At 51.0% G+C, this 24,313-nt stretch overlaps 1 protein-coding gene across 7 annotated transcripts in view; it reads left to right on the top strand.

The window, feature by feature from the left end:
* Positions 1–24,313, top strand: part of NECTIN1 (nectin cell adhesion molecule 1) — a 114,923-nt gene that overhangs the window by 34,876 nt on the left and 55,734 nt on the right. For all 7 annotated transcript variants that reach the window (XR_008463010.1, XM_054176221.1, XM_054176216.1 and 4 more), the window contains exons 2-5: positions 16,978–17,328; positions 17,981–18,283; positions 18,703–18,820; positions 24,042–24,193. Coding sequence is in view for 6 of the 7 variants with exons in the window: in XM_054176221.1 (XP_054032196.1) it covers positions 16,978–17,328; positions 17,981–18,283; positions 18,703–18,820; positions 24,042–24,193 (924 nt within the window). In the remaining variant the exon portion in view is untranslated. The remainder of the gene's footprint in view (positions 1–16,977; positions 17,329–17,980; positions 18,284–18,702; positions 18,821–24,041; positions 24,194–24,313) is intronic.

Genomic DNA, 24,313 nt, shown 5'->3' with positions numbered 1-24,313 from the left:
TCCCTATGACTGTCACAGATTTGATGCTGTGACAAGCAGCAGACACAGGAGATTCTCAAGCCTGCTGCCATTCCAGCACTAGGTAGAAACTTAGTTTTTGGGTTAATTGATTCTCATTTGGCTTCAGTGACTCTTTCATTTGGTTTGATTCAGTCTGTCATTTCATCCCAACCTATAGGTACAGTGGCAGGGCACCAGACTGTACCTCGTGGTGGTATTCATCTAGGGGGGTTGGAACTGGATGATCCTTGAGGTCCCTTCCAACCCTGACAATTCTGTGATTCCACTCATAAATGCTGAGTGTTCATCTGAGCACCCTCCTGCTTACCTCTTCCTTCTCACCATGGATTTATCTCTTCCTCTGTCTACAAAATCCATCCACCTCTTCTTTACCTTCTCACCTGTTTGCTGACTTCCCCTTGCTTAGCCCAACCAGGCTGCTTGGCACAAGCAGTCTTCTCCTAGAGTGGCTGTACCATTTTCTAGTGCCTGAGCTTACTTCTGATGAGCAAGTTGATCAATTTCTGCATGGCACTGTGCAGTGCTAGGAGGACACATCCTGCTCTGCTCTGTGCCTTAAAACTGCTGTTTGTTTCTGCCCACCTTTGCCTCCTCTCAGAGTTTCTACAGATAAGTGTTGCCAGACACAGCCCCTGAGACCTCTGCCCTTAGCTGAAGGCTGACCCTTTGAACTCTCTAACCCCCACACTAATAGGAGTTAATGACATTTATCTACAGAGTTATCTTTCTTTCCCACTGCCTGCTCTGTTCCTGCTCACACCGAAGTTTCTGGACACCTTACTGCCAGGAATGGTTTATGGCATCCAGGTGACATTAACTCTTTTTCTGTAATGAGAGAATGGCTGTTGAAACAAATTGAGAAGCTCCATTTAATCTCCTCTCCCTGGCTGCTTTCTTATTTCTTTCTTCCTTTCTTTATTTTTGTCTCCATTTAATACCCAGATGGTTATTTCTGGAAGTCCTTCTCCACTACTATTCTGGTCAGTCTTACTGAATTGGAGATGGGACTTTTTGTCCTCTTTTCTCTTGCTGTTAGCTATTTATATCCTTCCATCCATCTTCTTAGGTAGTCAAGCATCCAGCTGTGCTATATCTGTCACCCTGGTACCTAAGCCACTAGTAAAGATGTTTCCTAACAGCTGTTAGCTCAAACAATGGCTGCTCTAGAGCAGGGTGGCAAACCAGTGACACTTGAGCTGCTGTGCAGCTTGTGAGCAATTCAAGCCCACTAGCTGTGCCCAGAGCTGCTGAAGCAGCAAGGGGAGCTCCATCCATCCTTGTTCCATCCTTCTTTGGAGCATCAGGACCCCAGGGGAGGTGCTCTTGTCTCCTAGAGATTCTCTCTGCACAGCTGCTCTTTCCTGTGCTCCCTCACTTGTGTGATGGCCATCAGCCATTCTGGGACCTGGCATAACAAGCCAAGAAAGTCCATCACACCTCACCTCCAAGTCTCCCTGCTTCTGTCTCTGGTGTTTTGGCTCCAAAGCCATTTCCCCCGTGCTTGGGTGCTTTCCTGGCAGAGGACAGGGCTGTCTGTGTGGTGCTGTGGTACTGAGGAGCGTTGGTCCTTGCAGGAGGTGGCAGACAAGGCCTGCTGCTGTGAGAAGTGCTGGGGGGTGCTGTCACAAGGAAGATGGGGAGCAGGAATTCAGCCTGGCATTTGGACACTGCTGTGCAGGAGCTCCTGCTTGGCAAGCCAAGGGTGCTCTGCAGCGTGGCGAGGAGCAGCTGCTGCCTGCTGTAGCCAAGCACTTGGCCTCCTGACGATGCAGTCAGGTGCTGAGAGATCTTGCCCAGTTGTTTTCAGCTTTCCAAGGGGGGAAAGAGGAAAAAAGTTTTGCTTTTGAAGGACCCTTTCTTCCTTTTCATTCCCACCAGGGGAAGTTTGTCTTTAAAAATGTACCAAGTTCTGCAGGGACTCTGTCCATATTGCCATGTCTGCTGGAAAAGAGAATACTCTGGTTTGTCTTGGCTCTCCTCTTCCCCCCTCCCTTCCCCACCTCCCCATCTGCAAAGCACATAAATTCTTTTAAATAGCCTCCCATTGTAGTTGTTAGCAAGTGGGGAGACACAAACAGCAGAGAGAGGAGGAGCTGGGACCAAATCCATCTTTTCATAGACTCATAGAACCATAGAATGGTTTGGGTTGGAAGGGACCTCTAAAAGTCACCCAGCCCAACCCCTCTGCACTCAGCAGGGACATCCTCCACTACATCAGGTTGCTCAGAGCCCTGTCCAGCCTCACCTTGAAGATCTCCAGGGGTGGAGCCTCAACCACCTCCCTGGGCAACCTGTTCCAGTGTTCCACTACCCTCATGGTGCAGAACTTACTCCTAACATCCAGACTAAATCTGCTCTGCTCTAGTTTGAAGCCATTGCCCCTGGTCCTTGTTGAGAAATAGGAAGGGACATGTAGTCCAAAGGGAAGGGTGCTGGAGTGGTTCCATCCTAGATCACTTTGCATGGCTGTGTGAGTTAGGTTGAGGCCCCAGAGAACCCCTAACCCAAGGACGAAGTGGGATGAGCCTCTTCCAGAATGAATCCAGATGGACTGGAGCTCAGAGTGGGCTGTGGAAAATGAAGGTGGGCAGGTTCAGAGGGGCTTTCTCTGGGTGTAAGAGCTGTTGGAAAGGTCAGCTTGTGGGGATGCCTGAAAAAAAAGCAGAATGGAGCTTGCAAGAGGGGAAGTTGGGTGTTTCAGAGTGAGTCTGCCCTCTGCTTTGAGACAAACTGGCACTGAGTATTTCCACAGAAATGAGATCTCAAAAGGAAACTTTGGCCTGGCTTGATCCAAACCAACCCACTCTGGTGGCAGTCCTGGTCAGGGTTTTGCCATCTGCCATTTCAAAGAACTGCACAGGAGCTTTCACCTCAGCAGGAGGGGGAACTTCTTCACTGTGAGGGTCCCAGAGCCCTGGAGCAGGCTGCCCAGAGGGGTTGTGGAGTCTCCTTCTCTGGAGACTTTCAAGAGCCATCTGGATGTGTTCCTGTGTGACCTGTGCTGGATTCTATGGCCTTGCTCTGGCAGGGGGGGGTTGGACTGGAAGATCTCCAGAGGTCCCTTCCAACTCCTAAGATCCTGTGAGCCTCTGAGTCCAAAATGAGAAGTTGTTCTACAAGGAATTTAGTGAGTCTTAAAATGGGGGAGGAGGTGGTGGGAGGGGGTTAAAATGTATTTATTTGTTTATGTTTTAATCAAAATGGGAAAAACTGAAACAAAAAGGAAAGGAAAGGGGAAAGGAAAGGGGAAAGGAAAGGGGAAAGGAAAGGGGAAAGGAAAGGGGAAAGGAAAGGGGAAAGGAAAGGGGAAAGGAAAGGGGAAAGGAAAGGGGAAAGGAAAGGGGAAAGGAAAGGGGAAAGGAAAGGGGAAAGGAAAGGGGAAAGGAAAGGGGAAAGGAAAGGGGAAAGGAAAGGGGAAAGGAAAGGGGAAAGGAAAGGGGAAAGGAAAGGGGAAAGGAAAGGGGAAAGGAAAGGAAAGGAAAGGAAAGGAAAGGAAAGGAAAGGAAAGGAAAGGAAAGGAAAGGAAAGGAAAGGAAAGGAAGGGAAAGGAAAGGAAGGGAAAGGAAGGGAAAGGAAAGGAAATATAAAACAAAACAAAATCAAATGAAACATGGATTTTCCAGGTTGGCACAGCCCATTTGAACCTCCTCTTTTGGAGAAGGTAGGTTTGAAGTGGTCTCTGCTAACCTTGAAAGTGAATTTTGGTGGTTTTTTTTTTTTTCCCCCTATTTTTTTTTCTTTTTCTTTTTTTTTCAGTTGATTTTTATCAAAATCAGTATGTTCCACTGGATAGTTTGGTTTTTTTTTTGGCTTGGACTAACTGACAGTTTCCATCAGAAAAAAACCCAAAGCATTTTCCACTAGCTGCAGTGTGGGCTTGGGGGTTGGTTGGTTTGTTTGGTTTGTTTGGTTTTGAAATGCTTTCCATTTTTGTGGTGACTTCGCCAGCTCCCAGTTTCAGCCAGTGAGGCCAGAGAGAGTAGTTGACCTCCTGGTCTTTGAAGCCCAGCATGACTCACTGGACCCTTCCTCAGAGGCACAGAGGGAAATAAAGCTGCCCCACTGAGCAGCTTGCTGCCTTTTGAACAGGGCTTGCTGCAGAAGAGGGAGACAGAGCAGAGTGCTGCTGCAGTTTCAGCAGAAGTCAATGAAACAGCTATGAAAGTCAATGAAATGTGTCAATTAAGGCCGAATGAGTTATTTAACCCTCAGTCTCTGGGCCTAGTTTCTCTGGCATGAGGCTGGAAATGGGATGTTGACTCTTGGCTTGCTCCCTTCTGTTGGTAGATCTGCATGAGGGACTGATGGCTTTTTGCTTCTGGCTTGTCTTTCATGAATCCAGGCTTCAGGATCACTTAGGTTTAGAGCAAATACGTGATTCCAGCCTGCCACAGGGATTCAGACCTTGCATCTCCCCACAGCTCCTGTCACAGTTGTTAGTATCCCAACCTGCCAGACTGGGGGGAAAAAAAAGTGGAACATGAAGAGAGAGGCCCCCAAAACCCAAGCCCAAACGGCAGCAAGGCAATGTGGATGCTCCGTCAGGCTCTGGAGCTAGCTGAAGGCTGCCTTGCTGGAATGCCTGCTGGGATGGGTGTGAAGGGACATCTTTGTACCTGGGCACAAGAGGCCTGGTGAGTCACAGCAGGTCATTGCACCTCCTGAGTGACATTAGGCATCCAGTTCCCCAGAGTGCTTTTGTCACCACCTAGTTCCTCCCTGGGGCTACCTGGGAGCACAAAGCCACCTTGTTTGAGGAGAGGTTAATCAGTTATGGAGAAGCTTTTAGTTTCTCTCCCTGGAAGCTTGCTTGCCTCCCCCACTGTACTAAACTAGCAGTATACAGCTCAGAAGTCTAAGGCCTCATTTCCTCCTGCTTGCTGCAGCTCAGGGGCAAGCCTTGCTCCCACTGAGGGGTGTCCAAAGCAAAAGGTGATGTGGTGCCTCTTGTAAATTCCTCTCTGCAGGACAAATCCTTCTCTTCCTGCAGAAGTCCTTTGAACTCCTGCTCCTCCTGACTTACCCTCTGCCCTGAGCTAAATCTTACCTGTCTTTACAGTGCCTGCCCTTACCTTTCTAGGCAGGTAAGAGTGGATATAACCATATTGGTCTCCCCTACCATTCCCAGAGGAGTAAAGCCACCCCCACACACACCCCACACACCCTCCCCACCCCCCATGCATCCCAGAGCTGTGTACCAGGCACAATGAGGCAGGGAGCATGACCCTGTGTGGGAGGCCTCCCTGCTGGGCTCTGACCCTCACTCCTTGCCTTCCACCCCCTGCTTCATATGTTCATGATTTGGGCCAGCACAGGCTGCCTGTAATGGGTGGTCTTGTCACTTGTTTACAGCCCCGAGTCTCACAAGCTCATCAGGCTGCCCTAAGCCCCACCTGTACAGCTGATTTGAAGCTCAGCAATCATTCCTGAGACAGCCTGGATAGAAGCTGTGACCTTAGCAGATAAGAGTGCTGCATCTCCATCCAGCATGGAGCCCACCCTTCTGCCAGCTGCTCTCTGCTCAGCCCCACCAGCTGCTGTGAGGTCTGGAGTCAAAGGGACTCCTGGGCACCTAAATCTGTCCTGGTTAGGTCTCTCTCCTTGCTGAGCCATACCAGACCTCAACCCAGGCTAAGAGGATCCCAGCAGCCACTGATCTGCTAGCAAGAGAGAAGAGGCAAACCTGGAGTGCTTGTCAGCTCCTCATGGCACTGAGGACTGGAATTGTGGAGCTGGCTTTGTTCAGAGGTTGAATGGGACCTTTGCTGTCAGCCTCCGCATCTCTGACACGTTCTTAACACTAAATGCCACAGGTTTGGTCCTGGCCAGTTTGCTCACTGTTGAGAGCAAGGTGAGCCACGCTTTGGGAACCTTTAGATGTCGATGTGGATATGTTTTATGTTTGCTTCAAGGCTCTGTCAGCAGGCTGGGCTTTACCCTTCACCCCCCTGTGCCTCAGTTCCCTCAGCCTTAAAAATGAGGGTGACCTTTTCCATTTGCATGAGTGGTGGGTGGAGCTGTGAGGCCTTAGCACCAGTGCCTTCATGCTGCTTCTTCAGGTGAGAATTGTCACCATGATCTGCAGATACCCACACCTAAACCAAGCCATTCAGGTGAGATTGTCAGTGACTGCCTTGGGTGGCCTTGGGCACATCTCTTTGCACCTCTCTTTCACGTCTCTTTCAGCACCTCTGCTCTCCCCGTCCCTGAACGCAGGTGTAATAATACTTTCCTGCCTCTCAGGAGTGTTGGAGGATTAATTAGTTACTGTTTGAAAAGCATTTGCTGCAAAACTTTCCATAAATATGCAGACTTATGCCTACAGATGGGGGCTCAGTGGGGATGGAGCCTGGTGTCAGTCACTGCGCTGTGGGGGTCACAAATCCAGGACGAGCTGAATTTCACCAAGTGAGTTCCCTGCACGGTGCTAAGAAAGCTGAGCAGCAGTAGGCTGGGAATCAGGCAGGGCACTTTTGGTTTCTATGTACACACTGCTTTCAGCCTGTTGCTCGTGGGCAGGAATCCTTAAACACTCCAGACAAAGTGGGGAGGTCTGAGCCTCTTCCAATTTGCTGCAGGAATCTCTCTGTGGCAGGATCAAGCACGCTGCAAGAGACACCAAAGGCAGTCATCTGCAGAAGGCTGGCTGTCCATTGCCATCTGTTGGGTGCCATGTTTGCATTCATGGAGTTTGCAAAGATTTCCCCCTCCCCCCCCCCGTCCTGCTTGTCAGTTCTGATGGGTCATGAGCAGCCAGAGCATAAATCCCATTTTCCTGCTCCCAAAACAAACAAACAAACATGTAGTTTCTGTCTTGGAACACATTGCAGCAGAACAGGACATGGCATCCCCACTTGCAGCCACAGAAAACATTTTAACTTGAGGAGAGAGGGAAATCTCAGCAATATTTTATATACTAAGAGGGTAATGGGAGGGCCACAAAGATGATCAGAGGGTTGGAGACCTCTCCTATGAAGACAGGCTGAAAGAATTGGGGCTGTTCAGCCTGGAGAAGAGAAAGCTCCAGGAAGACCATAAAGCTACATTTCAATATCTGAAGGGGGCCTACAGGAAGGCTGGGGAGGAACTGATGGGAAGAGATTGGAGTGATAGGATAAGAGGCAACGGTTTGAAACTGGAGCAGGGGAGGTTTAGGTTGGACATCAGGAGGAAGTTCTGCACAATGAGAGTGGTGAAATGCTGGAACAGGCTGCCCAGGGATGTGGTTGAGGCTCCATCCCCGGAGACATTGAAGATCAGCCTTGATGTGGCCCTGGGCAGCCTGAGCTAGTTGGAGGTGTCCCTGCTGATTGCAGGGGAGTTGGACAAGATGACCTTTCAGGGTTCCTTCCAGCTCATTGCATTCTTTGAATCTGTGAAAGACAAGAGGAAAGCAAGACCACAGAGAGCTGTGGCTGGTTAGCATGCCTTTAAACTACAGGAAAGTAGGAGTTTTGATCTTCACAAATTACAGGCCTGGCCAATACCAATATGGTTTGGCAGGGCTTGCCTTTTCCACCATATCTTGGCCAGCAGACCAGAGAGTTTGTATCCTTTAGTGATTTCCCATGAGCTGGTGTCTACCCTTCTGATAAAAGTGGCTGGATTTGAATGAGGACAGAGAGATTCCAGGGGTGATGAGGCTGGTGGGGGCAGTCAGCTTAGGGCTGGCAGCTATTAAACCTGGTGCTGAAGTCACGCCTGAGTCAGCAGAGTTTCGGCTTCGTCGCGTTCACATTGTGAGAGGCGAGTGAGTCACCACCCAGCCAAGCCCTGATTGCTCCCTGATTTCCTGCTCCAGCTCTGAGCTGCCAGCCCAGAGAGGGAAGGAAGGATCTGACGTTCTCTCTTTCTGTGCCATCAAGTTTATTTTTGTTTTGGTTTGGTTTGATTTTCACTGAGTCTCTTCAAGCTCAAGTTCCTTCATTTCGGAAATGAGGCTCTCTCTGGGTTACTATCTTGATCCCCTCTTTGCAGCTCTTCATTGAATCCCTCCCTCCTTAGCACCTGGAGAGCTCTACTAGTGGGAATATTTAGCTCTGGACCAAGGCTCCTTGAACAACATCCAAAGCAACACGGAAGTCCATGAGAAAAAAGCAGGGCAGAGAGAATGGCTCATGGACACTCGGGGACTCAGCCCATCCAGATAAAGTCTTGGGACAGTCTGAGCTTAATTAGCTTCCCTCTGCTCAGTTCTTCAGCTCCCTCCCCCTCCTCCACACTTGATTTTCCAGCTGTACCATTCTTTTCTGCCCTCGCTTCCCCACCCAACCACCAAATAAGCATTGGCTCCAAATGTGGTTCCCCCTTTCTCAGCCTTCCCTCTTGTTCACAGGCCAGAGTTGGTAAACAAGAAGACCCTGGCTTTTTCCTTGCTGGCAGGCAATTAGATGACTCTGGAGAGAAGCAGCTTTGATTTTTGCTGTTTGTTCTTTGTCCACCCTTGTCTTTGCCTGGCTAGCTGCCTGCTTTTCCCAGTGCAGAATTAAGACTGTGTCCATATTCACTGGCCCCCTCCAGAGGAAGTAGTGGCTAGGTAGGAGAAGAGGCAAGTGAGTGGCCTGGGGTTTGATGGTGATGTTGGAGAGGCACAAGAGAGGTGGGAAAATTTGTAAGGCTAAACAGGAGGGAGTGCAAGTCAGAGCAACAAGCACTGTAGACCTGGTTGAGAAGCTGTCTTCTGCTGGCTGAGGGGCCAGAGTAGTGGGGCCAGAAGGAAAATGTGACTGAGCTGTACCAAGTTGCACAAGGAGATGAGAGCTCAGGAACAGGTATGAGTAAGAAGGCACAGTGGGAAAAGAGAGCAGGAAGGCTCTCTGGAGTAAAGTCTAGTCCAAGAGGCCTGGAGGGCCAGGCTGCATGGACAGGAGAGTAGGCCAAGTTCTGAGCAGTGGGGCACGTCAGGTAGAGGCAAGGGGCAGTCTGGTTTGCTGTTCAGGTGTGTGGGAACTGGCAGCTCCTGGGCAGGATTAGCTGACATGCATGTGGGGCGGGGCGGGCAACAGGATCTGGCTCCTCCACAGTGACTGAGGAGCCTTTGTGCTTTGTTGCTGAGCATGGGGTTTCATAGCTTTATTGCAGGAAAACCTTTCCCAGTGCTGTGTCAGCTCTTTTAGCTGGGAGCCCTGCTCTGCCAGCCTTCCTGCTTTTGCCATGGGGCATGTTCCACTCCCCTTGACTTGGGGGGTGAAGCAAAGCACCTGCATGAAAGCCAGGAGCAAAGAGTGAAAGCCAGGAAGAAAGGCAGGCATGGTGGTTCCCTTCCCTCTCCTCTGGTCTGCAGCCCTTTTCCTAGAGAAACAGAAGGCTGGCTGCAGCTGAGGCTGTTTGCAAGGTTGATGCACAGACAGCAAGTGGTCTGCTCTGGTGTTCATCTCTGCTTCTCGTTGTCTGTTTGATCTGCGGCAGGTCTCACCCTGGCATCTGCTTTTCTTTTACCCATTTCTGTGAAGAACACCTAGGAACACCTAGGACAAACGTGGCCTTGGTCTTGTTTAGGGCCTTTGTGTGAATCTCAGTGGTGGCTGAATGAATAGACTTCGCAGAGCTTAACAGAGAACAAGAGGAGCATCAATGGATCAGGCCCTTTGGGAAAGATCTTTCATTCAAGTGGATCCTGAGGCTTCTCTGTGCTCTATTTATCCAAAGAGGAAATACTGCAGAGGCAGGAGAAGGCAACCCTGCTATATTCCAAAGGCATCTCCACTGTCCTGTCCCAGGAAAGCCAATGAAGGGCTGGCTAGAGACCTCGCTCAATACAAGCCAGTGAATGGTCCTCAGATAATAATATCTCCGCTGTTGCTGCTATGTGCTGGTTCTGGATATGAACCAGTGACCTAGAGTAAAGGGCCCCTGTGTTTCCCATTTGCAAGCCAAAGCCAAGCCTGTGCTTTTTTTCACTGAGAGGGACTTGGATGAGAGCCAGATGGGCCATTGTGCACCCTGCCATTTCCCGTCAGCTCCCAGCTCTCAGCTGGGGGAAGGGATGGTTGGGTTTGCAGTTTGTCTTGGGGTGCTCCTACCCATCCCCAATGTTATCTCAGGCCTTTCGTTTTCATGTGCAGCCACATCACCTGGAGCTCTAATCTTGCCACATCTCTTAAGTCTCTCATCTTCTCTCTAAGGCCCTCTGCCCTGGTGTTGGAAACTCAGTTTTTCTCTTCTGACCTTCTGGTGTTCACAGCTCCACACTTCAGTGGGGCAGAACTGAGTCAGTGCATGTCAAGAGTCCTGCAGTGCAAGTTGCTGATGCAGGAAGGTGACACATTGATGAGTCACTGGAGACCACTCCTGCATTGCAGTGCAGCCATTGACCAAGTTAGGTGAGGCAGGCACTGTGCTCCTTTGGAAGAGCAGCAGAGCCCTGATTTGAGTGCCTGGCAATGGACCCAAGGGCTCTCTGGCAAGAGGAAAGCCATTAACCTCACACCTTGGTGAAGCTCCAGCTCACACCTTTGCTTCTTGTCACCTGAAATTCCCCTGCTGGGATTTAGGATTTCCTTCCCCATTTCCCACCCTGCCTAACACAGCTGTGGAGTTCCTTTGGGCCATTGGAGGCTGGTTGTGTCCTGCCCAACAAGGGTTGCATTTTAGACCTTGATTTCCGCTTTAAAATGGAGAAGGCTTGAAAGATGAGTTCAGAAACACCAGGAGAAAAATGTGCAAGTGCACCAACTGGAAAGTTTTGAGCTCCTGTTCCATCTCAGTATTGTTTTCTTTTTCATTCATGCAAAGTTCTTGGAGTTCTGTTTGAAGTGTCTGTAAGGGGTACTGGACCTGTACAGAAGTTAAGGTGCAGTGCAAGTGGCTGTCTCCAAATCAGGTCCTTTGTGTGGAATCTTTAGTAGGTTGAAGTGTGGTGCATTGTTTTGTCCCTTTGTTAAGGTCCTGCTGTGACCCTTCAGTTAAGTTCTGAGTGATGCAAAGACTCTTAGGACTGATTCCTGTGACACCTTCATCAGCCCACCAAAGGGTGGCTCATCACACTTCTGCCAAGGGCTGTTTCAATGTCCTTGGGGTGAGATGAGTATCGGGGAGCAAGAGGGAGAGAAAATGGTGAGAGGCTCAGCAGAGGCAAGGTTGTGCAAAGCGGTGTGGAGTTCACATGGTTTCTTAACAAAGAGGCATTGAGTGGTAGCTCCCTGTTGTGACAGAGCTCAGTAGTGCCTGGAGATCATTTCCAGAGCTTTCTGTATGGGGAGCAAGAACCAGATTTGCAAGTGTGGGAGCCTCAGTGTAACAGCACCTCCTGGGCTTTCAGGGGAAAGGGGTTTCAGGTTCAAGAGCCACCAGCTGTCGCTTACTCTGCTCCCTCCCCAGCACCATTCACGCCCAGGGAGTCCAGATCTCCCTTCCCAGCCCACTGCCTCTGCCACAGGGCACCCTGACTTCTGCACAGGGCCCCCAGGGCCTTGCATGACCGAGGGAATATCTGAGCTTGGGATCGTGGGGAAAGGCATCAACACAAACCACTTCAGAGGCCAAGGTGGAGGAGCAGGATCTCAAAGGTCTCCACTAAAATGAGCTCTTGGCACTGACATGCCTTTGGCACCGGGCTGGGGCTCTCTCCCTGCTTTTGGTCCTAACAAAGAAATAACAGCAAAAAAACCCCACCAACCCAAAGCACCTAAAGAGTAAAACACAACTCGGTGCTGCCTGGGAGGTGTCAGGGTGGATTGGTGGGCACTGGGAGAGCTGGCAGAGGAGCTGCAGAGGGTAGGCTGGCTCCCAAGCCCTCCCTGTGCCATCTCGACCACACACATCATTCAGCACCGAGGAGGCAAGGCGAGCCCCGGTGCTGCACATGCAGGCACACATCCTGCTTAATATGTTCAAGCCTCTCCACAGGCTGATTAGTGATTTGATTTTCTCCTCCTCTCCCTGCCTTGCACGCTCACTGCCATCAATTATCTATGCATTTGCCCTGATGAATTATTGAGTGTGTAAGGGGGTGAGGGGAGATCCACCACCACCCCAGCTCTGTCATCTTGCAAGCAAATGCTCCCTGGAGCACGACAGCAGCTCGTTTGCCCTCTGCTTTCTGATTTAGGATGGGGAGCATGCAAAGCTGATCCAGTCAGCTGCAAAACCCCTTTGCTCCATCTGTTCTCGCAACAAACATTGGTACAAAGAGACACTGACAGGCTGGGAGAGTTGGGGCTGTTCAGCCTGGAGAGGTGAAGGCTCCAGGGAGACCATAGAGCAACATTCCAGTACGTGAAGGGGGCTAGAGGAAAGCCAGAAAGAGACTTTTTGCAAGGGCTTGTAGTGCTAGGACAAGAGGGAATGGACTGAAGCTCGAGGAGGGCAGATTTAGACTGGAGCTTAGAAAGAAATTCTTGATAGTGAGGGTGGGGAGACACTGGCACAGGCTGCCCAGGGGGGCTGTGGCAACGAAGTTGGTGAGGGGTTTGGAACACAAGCCCTATGAGGAGAGGCTGAGGGAGCTGGGGCTGCTTAGCCTGGAGAAGAGAAGACTCAGGGGTGACCTTCTTGCTCTCTACAACTACCTGAAGGGAGGTTGTAGACAGGTGGATGTTGGTCTCTTCTCCCAGGCAGCCAGCACCAGAACAAGAGGACACAGTCTCAAGCTGCACCAGGGGAGGTTTAGGCTGGATGTTAGGAAGAAGTTCTATACAGAGAGAGTGATTGCCCATTGGAATGTGCTGCCCAGGGAGGTGGTGGAGTCACCATCACTGGAGGTGTTCAGGAGGAGACCTGATGGGGTGCTTGGTGCATTGGGTTAGTTGTTTAGGTGGTGTTGGATTGGTTGATGGGTTGGACTGGATGATCTTGAAGGTCTCTTCCAACCTGGTCTATTCTATTCTATTCTATTCTGTTCCCTGGAGGTGTTCAAGGCCAGGCTGGATGAGGCCCTGAGCAGCCCAGGCTGGTGGGAGGTGTCCCTGCCCATGTCAGGGGGCTTGGACCCAGATGCTCTTTAAGGTCCCTTCCAACCCAACCCATTCTATAGATCTATGATTCCTCATCATTGCTGTTGAGGTGTGGATGTTGCTGCTGTGGCACAGAGCAGAGCAATGAGTTCATTATTTCCCTGGTGAGAGGCTTGGAGGAGCAGAGCCTCAAGAGCCTACCCCTGTCTTGCAAAAGAGCCCTGAGTTACTCAGTCACCTGGAGAGGAAGCGTGATTTCCGCACGGGGTTTGGGGTTTGGGGGGGTAGTTTTTGTTTGCTTTGCTATTCCTGCTGCTGGTTGTTGGCTTTTTCTTCTTGTTCTTTTTATTTTTTTTTTTCCCCTATCCCCTGAAGCCTCTAGAAAGTTTGGAATGTGTTTTTGTTAAAAGTTGCTACATGTAAGGGCCTGAATGCCAGCCTTGGCAGCACTTTGCTGCTGGCAAGCGGTCCTCAGCTGGCACCGACTTCTTCCCTAGCTCAAAGTCTGACTCTACACCTGGGCAGAGGAGGCTTCTGAAGGACCATTTCTGGGGTCTGGTTCAGAGTCAGATTCATCAGTACCAAAGTCTGCTCTTTCTCCAGTTTGTGTCCATGTACCACCTGCACTGATGCATGGATCCCATGGCAGAGGTTGGCTAGAAGGGGGAGGGTAGGACTGGAAATGGTTAGCAAGTCCCCGGGTTTCTAACAGGGTCATTCATTAATTTGCAGGGAAATCCTGGTGTAAAGAAAGGGCACAGTGGTGAAGTGAGGGGTTGGACTGATCTCTCTCTTCTGACACATGTCACATTCTCTGCCAGCTTGGCTGACAGTGTCTTTAAAAGGCACATCTTGGGAGAGCATCCCTGGACAGCGGTGGCCTTCACCCTGATGTGGTCTCCTGCATGCTGTGCTCCTCATCTGCCAGCCCTGCTAGGGAAGGGCTGGGGAGTCCCAGCTAATTCCAAGGAGAAGCCAGTGGCTTTTGGTCCTCTTCTCTCTGGGGTTCCTCTCACCTCTGACTTTCCTGGCACTGTGAGAAGGTGCTGGGCCACGACTTCGCCGTCACGAGTGGAGCTTCCTTTATTGGGATGTCGAAAGCCTGATTCAAAGGGAACCGCTGAGGCCTGTGGGGGGTCAGGGAGCTTGTGTGGGACAGGAGCCAGCTGTGCCCTCGCCCCAGCCCTGGGCAGGCTCTGCCTGGGGGGCAAGGGCCTTTTATGAAGGAGGTGGGGACCAGGTGCTGATGAATCCTCTCTCCTCCAGCCTTGGGAGAGAGAGGGAGTGCTGAGCACACCTACAGCCAGGCAGCAGCAGGTTGTTCCCAGGGCCTTCACTGCATGATTGCTTTTGCTCTCCAGCAAGCTCCCACACGCTTGGGGAGGCAATAAAGACTTCAGAGCCAGACTGCTTGGCAAATGTATTGCTCACCTCAGTGGGTGTGGGCAATTCTGCAAGAGGCTCCCTCACCTCCAGGGTAGAAGGAACAGCATATGCTGCAAAACATGTTGGAGACATCTCCACGCTCCCCATTCACCCATTCTTCCCTCAAATCCCAGCATGGCTTTATCTAAACCCAGCCCTGGTGCACCTGGTGCCCTCATTTCATCAGGTGCCCTCATTTCATCAGGAAGGTCATTGTGGGCACAGACTCCCACAGGGCATTGGCCAGACTGGTGTCAGAAATGTCTTTCACTCTCCTACTGCCTGGTCGTCGTTCTCCAGTAGGCTAATGCCTGTGGTTGGCATGGAGAAACATGGTCCAGCTGTTACTTTATCAGAGCAGGAAGGTCCTTTCCCTCTAGTTTCTGGAGGGACATGCATGGTTAAAATGACCCTGGCTGCCCTGTGAGGGTGGGAAGACACCGAATGGGTTGTCCAGGGAGGTTGTGGATGCCTCCTCCCTGCAGGTGTTCAAGGCCAGGTTGGAGGAGGCCTTGAGCAACCTGGGCTGGTGGGAGGTGTCCCTGCCCATGGGTTGGAACTGGATGATCTTTAAGGTCCCTTCCAACCCAAACCATTCTGTGACTCTGTGGAAGTCCAACCCTGCCACCTCAGCCAAAAGCCTCCAAGGACTCAATGGCTTCATGCATGCAGCACATGAGGGCACCAGTGCTTTGCAGTGGCTGTAAGCACTGCTGAAAAACATTCTTCAGCACCCAGCTGCAGTGCTGGGGTGTGGGGCAAACCAGCACTTGACTCAGGGAAGGGGGCAAGTCCACACAAAGCTCTGGAGACTAAAGTTTCAGTCTCAGCTGCTGATGACTGTGGTCAGCTGCTGGCGTCTGATGGCCAGGCTGGATTGTTGAGGCTTGTCCTCAGGGTCACAGGCTTGGTGTGGAGGGATGGAGAAGGAGAGAAAGATAGATGTGGAGACCAAGATCAATTTGAGCACAGTAAGCGTGGAGAGAGGAGGCAGAATAGAAGTGTGCTGAGAAAAGGATAGAGGCCATGATGTGGGTGAGAAGACTTCTGCAGGCCTGCACTTGTGTGTGAGAAACTCTTGCTCAGGTTCACAGCTGGAAGTCACAGGGCACATCTGCCTGGGGGCTGTGGGGGCTAAGACTGAGGGCTTCACTGTAGCCTTGCATGGGGAGCCCACTTCTGCCCTGGAAGAACAGAGCAGGAGTCAGGTGTCAGAAGTCCTCTGTCCCCACAGTCAGAAGATGCTGTCTCTTTCTCTTGCTAGGCAATTTTTCTTTCCCCAGCTTTCCCCTTTCATGTTCCTCACTCTTTGTACATCTTTCTTTTTTTTTATTACCCCTTCCTTCCCTTTACTCTCAGCCTCCCAGAATACATCCAGTTTCAGATCCTGCCAGAAGCAGTGAGCCAAACCAGCTTTTCTTGTTCTTGCCACCTTGCTTCTCTGTTGTATTTATCATATAAATGCTGCCTGTATAATTACCAGGGCATTATCTCTGAACATACAGATTAGGGAAAGACACAATGGCAGCCAAAGATGAATTTCAGGGTCAGTCTGGTGGGAGACATTTCTCTCCAGCTGCCAGGAGGAGTCAGCTGAGACAGAAGAGCAGCTCTGAACGCCAGCCACCACCTCTCCCAAGCACCTTTCCACCTTTCATCTTCACTCTGCAGAATCAAGGTGGAAGGTTCCTCAAGGCAGCCACTTCTGGGATTAAAAAACAAAAGGCCACAGAAACCAATCTAGATCATGGTGCAAGGTGTACAGACACTGCCATAAAGCTGTTCTGCTGTGGGAACTCTTGCTGCTCTGAATGCAGGGCTGGGGCTTTGCAGCTCAGTTAATTACTGTTGCATTTCCAGTAGGATTAAATGGATGTCTGAGTGTGTGCTAGCATATGTCAGGGTATGCTGTGCTGATAGCTATCAGCACTTTAATAGGCCTCCAGATAAGCATGCTCTGTGTATTGACAAGGACTGATTCAGTGTCATCCAAATTTGAAGACAAAAGGAAGGTCCCTTCCAACCCACTGTGAATTGTGAATCCATGAAGTATTGATCTGACCTTGTGCCTTTTGGTGATCGTGAGCCCCAGGTTGGCTGCTGAGCATTAGGGCTGGTTGCAGTGAAGTGTGAGCACAGCAGTGGGAAGGAAGGTGTTCCCAAACAGGAACAAGGCTGCAGGGGCTGCAGCTGGATGCAGGCAGTTGCAGAAGGTACCAAGTGCCTGTTGCCATAGACTGTTGTTGTGTCAGCCATACCAAGAAGGAAAAAATGGAACAGAGAAAGGAGTTCATGGGGCTGGTGTCCAGGAGCATCTCTCTTTCTCTGGGACTTTTTACAGGGGCTTGCAGTGGTAGGATGAGAGAGAATGGACTGAAGCTTGAGGAGGGGAGATGTAGACTGGAGATGAGGTAGAAATTATTTACAGTGAGGGTGGGGAGACACTGACACAGGCTGCCCAGGGAGTGGGTGTCCTCTTCCTGGAGGTGTTCAAGGCCAGGTTGGATGAGGCCTTGAGCAACCTGGGCTGGTGGGAGGTGTCCCTTGCCCATGGCAGGGGGTTTGGAACTGGATGCTCTTTAAGGTCATGGCTCTGTGACAAGCTGACATCCTCTCCTGTCTTCCCATTGCATTGCAGGACTGCAAGCTCAGATTGTCTTGGTCAATGACACAGTCTCGGGGTTCATCGGGACGGACGTGGTCCTGCACTGCAGCTTCACCAACCCCCTCCCCAACGTGAAGATCACGCAGGTGACATGGCAGAAAGCCACCAACGGCTCCAAGCAGAATGTGGCCATCTACAACCCTGCCATGGGGGTCTCCATCCTCTCTCCCTACAAAGAGAGGGTGACCTTCCGGAACCCTTCCTTCAAGGACGGCACCATCCAGCTGTCTCGGCTGGAGCTGGAGGATGAGGGGGTTTACATCTGTGAGTTTGCAACCTTCCCAACAGGCAACAGGGAGAGCCAGCTGAACCTCACAGTGCTGGGTAAGGCATTGCACAGTCTCTGTAGGGTGAACCTTTGACTCCAGCTAAACACATCCGGAGGAACCTGAGACTCGCAGAGCAAAGATGGCTCATGGGTGTCAGTTTGAGCTAGGATGATCTTTCAGAGAGGCAAAGGGCAGGGAAGCCAGGGTAGGTGGTTCACTGAGCCTACACAGGAACACCTCTTCCTCTTTCCAGGCCTCTGTTCCCCTGTTTCTTAATGTGACCTGATCCCTAAGGGAGTGGTGAGTTTTAATGAGCTAGCGGCTGTCAAGTGAACAGAGAGAAAAGGCAACGGAGAGATCCTAAGGACTTAGGTTTATGAGTGAATAGACCCCACCAAATGTCTGCCTGATTAATTTGCTCTCTGGTTTTGGTTTCTCATGCTAACAAAGGGCTTAAAGCCTTTGGCAGGAAGGGATTGACTTCCCGTTGTCTGTCTGTGCACCTAGGGCACTTTGGGCACTTTTACCATGCCTTCCCCAGAGTCGTTTGGTAGCAATTTGCAGCAGCACAAGGTCTGTCACAGGGGCAGCGATGCTAGATGTTTGTTGGGCTGCAGTAGGCAGGGTAGCATTTCTTTTCTAACCATCTCTTTGTATCCTTTCCATATCCTCCTCCTCCTGCTGCTCCTTTCTGCACCTCCTTGCAGCCAAGCCCACAAATCGGATGGAGGGCACCAAGCGGCCGCTTGTCGCTAAGTCTGGCAGGACAGAAAAGATCCTGGTAGCTACCTGCACCTCCTCCAACGGGAAGCCTCCCAGCACTGTCACCTGGGACACCAAGCTGAAGGGAGAAGCAGAGTTCCAGGAGATCCGGAACAGCAACGGCACCATCACAGTGATCAGCAGGTACCGGCTGGTGCCCAGCCGGGAGGCGCACCGGCAGCAGCTCATGTGTGTGGTCAACTACCAGCTGGATCGCTTCACAGACAGCATGACCCTCAATGTGCAGTGTGAGTGAGCAGGGCTGGAGGGCATGGGCAGGGCTGGAGGGCACGGGCAGCCCCTGGGCTGGCTGATCAAGCCTGGCCAAAAGGGATTTTTCTGAAGGGAAGGTGTTGGTTTGGGGGAGGGTGGGCGAAGCAGGGGGCTGCTCTCTTCTTTTGGAGAGCAAAAGCTGAGGTGATCCCTTGGAATAATCATCTGCTTGCTTTTTCTCACACCTCCTTTCTGTTCCTGCCTCTGTCATGTCCCTTTGTTCCTCCTGTTCTCTCCTTCCTCCACTCTCCCTCACATTGCTTGTCCCGTCATCTTTCCCACCTTGCAATCTCTCTCCTCCCACCCCTGTCCCCTCATCTCTTCCTATTTTCTCCCCCTTCCTTTTCCATCACTCTTTCCTCTTCCTTCCCTATCCTTTCTCCTCCCCCTGCAGATGAGCCAGAAGTCACTATTGAGGGCTTTGATGGCAACTGGTATCTCAACCGGAAGGATGTGAAGCTGATATGCAAAGCAGATGCCAACCCCCCGGCTCACACCTACGAATGGAAGCTGTAAGTGCCTGCAGTGCTTCTGCTCTCATAGGAATGTCTGAGCAGGGCCACAGAGCCTCTGTGGAAACTCAGACTCCCTCTGGTCAGTCAGGGCTCAGTCCCATCACTGTCAATGGTGTCACTCCAGGGTAAAACCCTTGCATGTGAGAGCAGAGTTGGATGCTCCTATTTCCAGGAGCTGTGCTCCTGCAGAATGCTTGGAGCTGATTCTGGCTCCCTGGCACAGCTCTGCCAGGTGGCCTTCAGTGCCAGGGAACTCATTTCTTTATTTGCAAACCAGGCAAGCTGCTATCTTCAGCCTTGGCCTTTCTGGCTCACCCCCTCCTGTGTTGGCCATTCTTTGAAGCTGAATTTGTCAGATCCAAGCCAAGGCTTGCTGCCCTGCCAGCCCTGTCTAGAGGGCAGCCTGTGCTTTTCAGGCAGGTAGTGCACTGCTTGTAGTGTCTAGGGCAAGGGACTTCTTTTGAGTGGATAGGCTTTATCAAGAAGTTTTGCATGGCCTGTGGCCCCAGCTGGCTGAACTGGGACAGGAGTGTTGGTTGGGTCACACACAGCCACCTCACCTTTCTATGCAGAGAGTTTTGCCCCTTTCAGCTAGGTCTGCCCCCAGCATCGTCCACTTCAGACTCAGAATCACAGAATCACCAAGATTTGAAGAGACCTCAAAGATCACCAAGTCCAACCTGTCACCACAGACCTCATGACTAAACCATGGCACCAAGTGCCACATGCAATCCCCTCTTGAACACCTCCAGGGATGGGGACTCCACCACCTCCCTGGGCAGCACATTCCAATGGCTAACAACTCTCTCTGGGAAGAACTTTCTCCTCACCTCCAGCCTAAACTTCCCCTGGTGCAGCTTGAGACTGTGTTCTCAGGAGGGAAGGGCAGTGGGTAAGGATTATACACAGCTCCTCCCCACAGGGCTGGAATGGAGCTTGCTACCAAAGCAGAGCAGCCTCAATACTTCCTCTTCCCATTGCACTGGAACAACATTCTGCCCTGGTGACGTGAGGCAGCTGAGATATGACAAGGTGAATTGCACTGTAATTTGCTTGAGGAGCTGGAAAAGAACCCAGGATTTCCCTTCCATGAAGGGGCACAAATAGCACAAAATTGATCTGCTTGTGGAAAACAAACCCTTTGCCTGGAATCAGCCCCAGCTGTAAGCAAGGGCTCCCATTTGGAGCTCTCATCCCCATGCCACTGACATTAAACAGAGGCAATTCCTTGTCCTCCAGGGTCCCAGCTTTTGGCTGAACAGACTCAAGGGACTGAAAAGTGAGGAAGGAGTGTCTGGGGAGTCAAATGGGGATTGATGCAACCTGATGTGGTTCTCTTCCCCTCTCTTTCTTTTCTATAAGCATCATGGAGCCTTAAAAAAAACCACCAAAAAAAAGAAAGATCAAATGGATCCTTTCTTCTTTTCAGCTGGCATTTGTCATGAGAAAAGAGGCTCTCAAAATGACTTTTCAAGGAGCTAGGCAATATTCTCTCTGTCATTTTGCTTCCCAGATCAAACTGCTCACAGTCAAAGTCTGAAGAGGATTGTTTTTCTTGCCTTTTTTCTAGTTCATGTCCCCAGCTTGCTCCCTCTGTTGGTTCTGCCAGTTTGACTTAAACTCCAAGGGGGCTCTCTGGCTTCCTCACAACATTGCCAGCAAAGTGTTAGAGGCAAAGATGCCCCTTGTGGCACCCTAGGCAGAAGAGATGCCAGTTTAGGCTCTCTGTGTGCAGCAGGGCTGGCAAACTGAGCTGAAGTGAGCCTTGAGAGATGGATCTGGAGGCAGGAGGCAGATTTTTCTCTCTGCTTTTGGGCAAGTAATTTCTTCCCTTTGTTCTACCATTGCTGGAGGCTGAGCGCTTGCTGAGCTCCTGGACATCAGACTGTCCGTGGCTGGAGCTCTGTCACTGTGCCCAGACACAGCCAGCAGCACAAGCAGCCCCTGGACTCTGTTGCAGCAGTCTGCTCCTGCTGTGCTAGAGATGCTGAAGGCAGGCTGGGAGCTGCAGCACAGGGGAACCAGGTGCCAAACGTCTCAGCCAGGTGATGCTTCTGTAGCCCAGGGCAGAAAAGAAGGTTAGATACCAACTCGGCTCAAAGACAGCAAGGGATGCAGGTGTCAGGGCTGAGCATGGCACTGCATGACTGAGTGTGAGCATGGCATGTCATTTGCACACCTGCTAATAAATGCAGCTCTGGCTGAAAGACTCCTGGGGAACAGAACCTCTCTGAGGCAGCCATGGAGCTGATCCCTATGTGCTTGTCTGATTGATGATGTTTGTTTGGTTTTAAGCACTGGTAAGAGTTGTTTTCCCAAGGATTGTCTGTGAGCTCTGTGTGTGTGTCCATTTGTCTGTCTTTAGCCTGCAGAGGTTGCTTGACTTCCAGCTAAGAGGCTGGGAGCATCAATATTTTGCTTTGAGAAGGAATGGTAGGGAATAAAATGAAGAGAGAGGAGGACTGAATTAAAGAGCAGGTCTTCTTTGGACAAATAGCACTTCAGTCTCATTCCTCAGCCTCTCCCTTTGTGCACATTTGGTAGGTCAGTTAGGCCTGAGTATGAGATTATTGATCTGAGAGGGTGGAAAAGAAAAATGGAGTGCAGCTGAAGGTCAGGAGGATGAAGGCAGAAGAAGAGGAAAGTAGAGAATGAGAGCAAATGAGACTGGGGGAAACAGAGGTGGAAAAAGGGGAAGGAAAAGCTGGGGCACAGATTGCCCCCCTGGATCTTTCAGCCCAGACTGCTGCTCTCCCATTCTTTGCTCCAGGCTGCCTGGTAAGTAGCACCCTGTGAGGAAGAGGCAGGCCAAGCAGATGGGATGAAGGCCTGGTAATGAACGCTGCTGCAGCCAACCACCTAGGGATGTGGCACATGTGCATGTATAGGGAGGTAAGGAATGGGAACAAGATCCATGACCATTCCCTTCCTTCCCACAGTGCCACTCTGGTAATACCAGAGTGATCCTTTGTTTCTTTCCCTGGGCTGACAGGGAAATAGCCACCAAGCATCTTGGGTTTATCCATGTGCTCAGATGTGCCTCTTCCCCTTCCTGAGGGTCAGGAAGCAATAACTGCTGCTGCTGGTTTGCTCCTGCATGGCACGGGCAAAACAGCCACACTTTGCACTCCAGATGGTGGTGAGAAACAGTCAGGGGAGCTGTTAGAGGAAGCAATTTCCTCCTTCAGCAGCCCACACCCCAGATTTTGGGATGTGCCTTTACCTTTGGAGATTGAGGGCCCCATAGGTAGAGGACCAACCTCCTTCCATCACCTTTGGGATCGTTGGCTTGATGGAATCATAGAATCATAGAATCAATAAGGTTGGAAGAGACCTCAGAGATCATCAAGTCCAACCTCACCCAACACCTCCTGACAACCAAACCATGGCTTCAAGTGCCACATCCAATCCCCTCTCAAACACCTCCAGGGATGGCGACTCCACCACCTCCCTGGGCAGCACGTCCCAATGGCCAATTCCTCTTTCTGGGAAGAACTTTCTCCTCACCTCCAGCCTAAACCTCCCCTGGCACAGCTTGAGACTGTGTCCTCTTGTTCTGGTGCTGGCTGCCTGGGAGAAGAGACCAACCCCCATCTGGCTACAACCTCCCTTCAGGGAGTTGCAGAGAGCAAGAAGGTCTCCCCTGAGCCTCCTCTTCTGCAGGCTAAGCAACCCCAGCTCCCTCAGCCTCTCCTCACAGGGCTGTGCTCCAGACCCCTCCCCAGCCTCCTTGCCCTTCTCTGGACACCTTCCAGCATCTCAATGTCCTTCTTAAACTGAGGGGCCCAGAACTGGACACAGGACTCAAGGTGTGGCCGAAGCAGTGCTGAGCACAGGGCAGAATGACCTCCCTGCTCCTGCTGGCCACACTGTTCCTGATGCAGAAATGGGAAAGACAAAATCTGTTTGCTCTGCATGGGTGTGTGTGTGGACGTGCAGGATGTGTGCACGTTCTTCTTTCCAGAACTCATCAGACCCCCAGCATTCCCTTTTGTCTCTTGCAAACTGCACATATTTTTCTTGGGAGGGAGGGAAAGGATGGCTTGAGTAATTTGTAATTGCCTAGGACAAGTAATTACTGCACTTTGCTTCAGTAATTAAGAACAGCCGAGGCCACGTGTGTCCTTCCCTAACACACAGGGTTTGGGGGTGGGTTTTTTTTTGTTGCTTTGGTTTTAATCTGCCTTTGTTAATTTATTCTGTGGGCCTCTAGATTTAGTTTTGCTGTATTCCAGCTTCACACTTCCCTGACTGTTCTGACCTGGTGGCAGGGCTCTAAATCAGCACCGCTTTACTCCAGCTTAAGCTGCAATTAACACTGGCTGATCAGATGTCCAAGAGAGTTACATGAGCAGGAAACTGGAGTAAAGCACAGTCAGGCTGGTGTCCCAGGCTGGTGTTTGCCATCAAATGGAAAGTACAGGCATGGAGGAACACTCTGATGAGATGAGCCTGCTAGGTGTGAGCCACCCAAAGCAGTGTGACTTGGACATCTCACCCTGAGCTTGGTGGCCTGCTTGGTGTTTGTGCTGGAGAATGAGCTGCTTGAAGGCTCTTCAGTGTGTTTTCTAGAATGAAAGTGTTGCTTTGGATTTGGTGTTAGCAAAGATCCACAGGGCTGTAGGTGACTCAAATATATCCAATCTGCCTTGAATTCCCCAAGTAGAGAAGCACCCCAACAATCCATGGGAAGAACCTGATTCTCATCATGCAGTGGATTTGCCCTGGAGACACTCTCCTGACTCTTGCCTGTGAATGCTGCTGCCTGGGGGTTTGGTTTCAAGGCTGACCACATTAAGGGCTATTTTCATAGGATCATAGGTCAGTAAGGTTGGAAAAGACCTCAGAGATCATCAACTCCAACCTATTACCTAATCCCTAACACCTCCTGACAACTAAACCATGGCTCCAAGTGCCACATCCAAGCCTTTTTTGAACTCCTCCAGGGATGGGGACTCCACCACCTCCCTGGGCAGCACATTCCAATGGCCAATTCCTCTTTCTGGGAAGAACTTTCTCCTCACCTCCAGCCTAAATTTCCCCTGGCACAACTTGAGACTGTGTCCTCTTGTTCTGGTGCTGGGTGCCTGGCATCACCAAGTTCTGGACCTGCCCAAGGTCAAGAGCAAAACCCAGCACGTCAGTGTCACCTCTGCAGTATGGCTTGACCCTACTGAATATCATCTTTGGGCTCAACCATGATCTTTGATTCCCCTAGGCCAAATGGGACCCTGCCAGGGAGTGTGGAAATCCAGAACAACACCATCTACTTCAAGGGGCCTGTGTCCTACAGCGTGGCAGGAACCTACATCTGTGAGGCCTCCAACGCCATTGGCACACGGTCAGGCTTGGTGGAAGTCAATGTCACAGGTAGGAAACCACTTGGTGTGCTTTGAAAGACAGAAGAGGAGGAGGAGGAGGTGGGGAGACAGCTACCAGTCAGTTACATCTCCTTCTAATGTCTGTCTTAATCACCTTCTAGGGGTGGGG

This window comes from Dryobates pubescens, chromosome 34 (genome assembly GCF_014839835.1).
Source record: "Dryobates pubescens isolate bDryPub1 chromosome 34, bDryPub1.pri, whole genome shotgun sequence".
In the NCBI taxonomy this organism is placed as follows: Eukaryota; Metazoa; Chordata; class Aves; order Piciformes; family Picidae; genus Dryobates; species Dryobates pubescens.
Note: the sequence above shows the minus strand (reverse complement) of the source record. Positions and strands in the feature narration are given on the sequence as shown.